The sequence below is a fragment of the Buceros rhinoceros genome, unplaced genomic scaffold (assembly GCF_000710305.1).
Source record: "Buceros rhinoceros silvestris isolate BGI_N320 unplaced genomic scaffold, ASM71030v1 scaffold16421, whole genome shotgun sequence".
Classification (NCBI taxonomy): Eukaryota; Metazoa; Chordata; class Aves; order Bucerotiformes; family Bucerotidae; genus Buceros; species Buceros rhinoceros.
Genome location: NW_010396087.1, coordinates 539 through 2117, shown reverse-complemented (window position 1 = coordinate 2117; position 1579 = coordinate 539). Strand labels below are relative to the sequence as shown.

General features: G+C 43.2%; 1 protein-coding gene across 1 annotated transcript in view; it reads right to left on the bottom strand.

Moving 5' to 3' along the window:
- NPTX2 (neuronal pentraxin II) overlaps positions 1-1579 on the bottom strand; it is a gene marked incomplete at its 5' end in the record, with an annotated part of 9761 nt that overhangs the window by 7651 nt on the left and 531 nt on the right. Inside the window, one exon of the mRNA XM_010145795.1 lies at positions 7-202. Coding sequence (XP_010144097.1) covers positions 7-202 — 196 coding nt within the window. The remainder of the gene's footprint in view (positions 1-6; positions 203-1579) is intronic.

The following is a 1579-nucleotide window of genomic DNA, read 5'->3' as shown; positions in this document are numbered from 1 at the left end:
ACTCTTTCTAGCAATGCATTCAAGGCTGTCTCTGTCTTCTGCCGATGGGCTGATGTCTCATTATGAAGCAAGGACTTTTCATCCTCGAGTTCAGCCACTTTGCTCAGGAGTTGGCGCTCCAGGTCTCCAAGCCTCCGCTGAAGCATCTCTCGGAGGTCATTAGGCAGTGCTGCATACGACACATTGGCTCGGAGCTGGTGCTTTAGGGGAAATGCAAAAAAAACCTGTCATTTCTAAAACAGAAACTGTGAAATGCAGACAAGCTCCTGATTCAAAGGGAAGAAAGCAAGATCACCGAGTTCTCCAGCAAGTACAAAAGAGGCATTGCTTTTTAGCACTTGTCATGGTAAGTGCTTTTATCAGCACTGTAGCTAAGCAGGTCCTGAAACCAAAGGGCACTTTTGTCAGAGGGTTCCACTGTTTCGTGTGATGGAGTCTTCATACATCTAAGTTCAATGAAACCAATGTAGGGAGGCAGGTCTGATGCACATCCCTTAGTATGGGTGCATGTGGCACATTAGTCAATTTTTGCTTTACTTACTGCAAGTGACATTGCCAACTTAAGTGAACAGAAAAACTACTATTTACTTTAACTAAAAATATTAAGCTACTTCAAAAATAAATTTACCAAATGAAAGTTTCCTCAGTTTTGATTTGCAGAGTAAGAAAGTCAGATTTTCTTTAGATCAACAGTAAGCATTAGCCAGTGAAAGTATTTTTATTTAAGATGTAAAAACCCCCTACCCACTCTCTCAAACAACACTAGTATCTTCATGGATACTAAGAAACCAATGGTTCCACCTACCCCATTATTCTAGCGGAGTTTCTCTTCTACAACCCTGGAAAAATGCCTCGAGAAGACAGCATCAGAAATAAAAGGATATTACACTGCCAGATCATTCAAAACTGTACTTGAAAAGCAGTCCCGTGTTTAGACCTCCCAGAACAAGCTTTAGGAGGGTCCTCACCATCCTCACATCACCACTGACCGCCTGGAGGACAGCAGGAGGACATGAATGTAGCTCCCAGGGTGTGGCAAGCACAACATCCAGCATGATTCCTGTGAGAATACTTTCTAGAAAATATTTCCACAGGTGCCACTCAACCATGGGTGCTGTCTAAAAGCTCCTGGAAATCACTTACTGGTGGGCTTGGACCAAATCCCCCTTTTATTCACAGGCATAAAGAATCAAGTTCTTTTTACTCTATGTCAGCTCTAAATACATCACCTCATCTTTACAATCTGCCCAACACAATCTCCTCACTACTGGTCTGTTCAGCACCACACGCCAAGATCTTACTGCCCAAGACAGAAGCTTTACACCTCAAACCCCATGAAGTCACATTCCCAGAAAGAGAGATGTAGGCATATTAATACAGAAACTAAGCTGGTGACAAGCAGGAAAACCATAATGTCCCCAAAACATAGTGGAAGAACACATTCACAGAGGAGCCCCTCGGGTATTTTACCGCTAAAGCCAGCAGACAAATAATGACAAAAAGACAAGCCAACCAACCAACCCGCTTCCAGGGCTTAGCCAGTTTGGATTTATCTCCGCAAAGATCAATCGCACTGGTT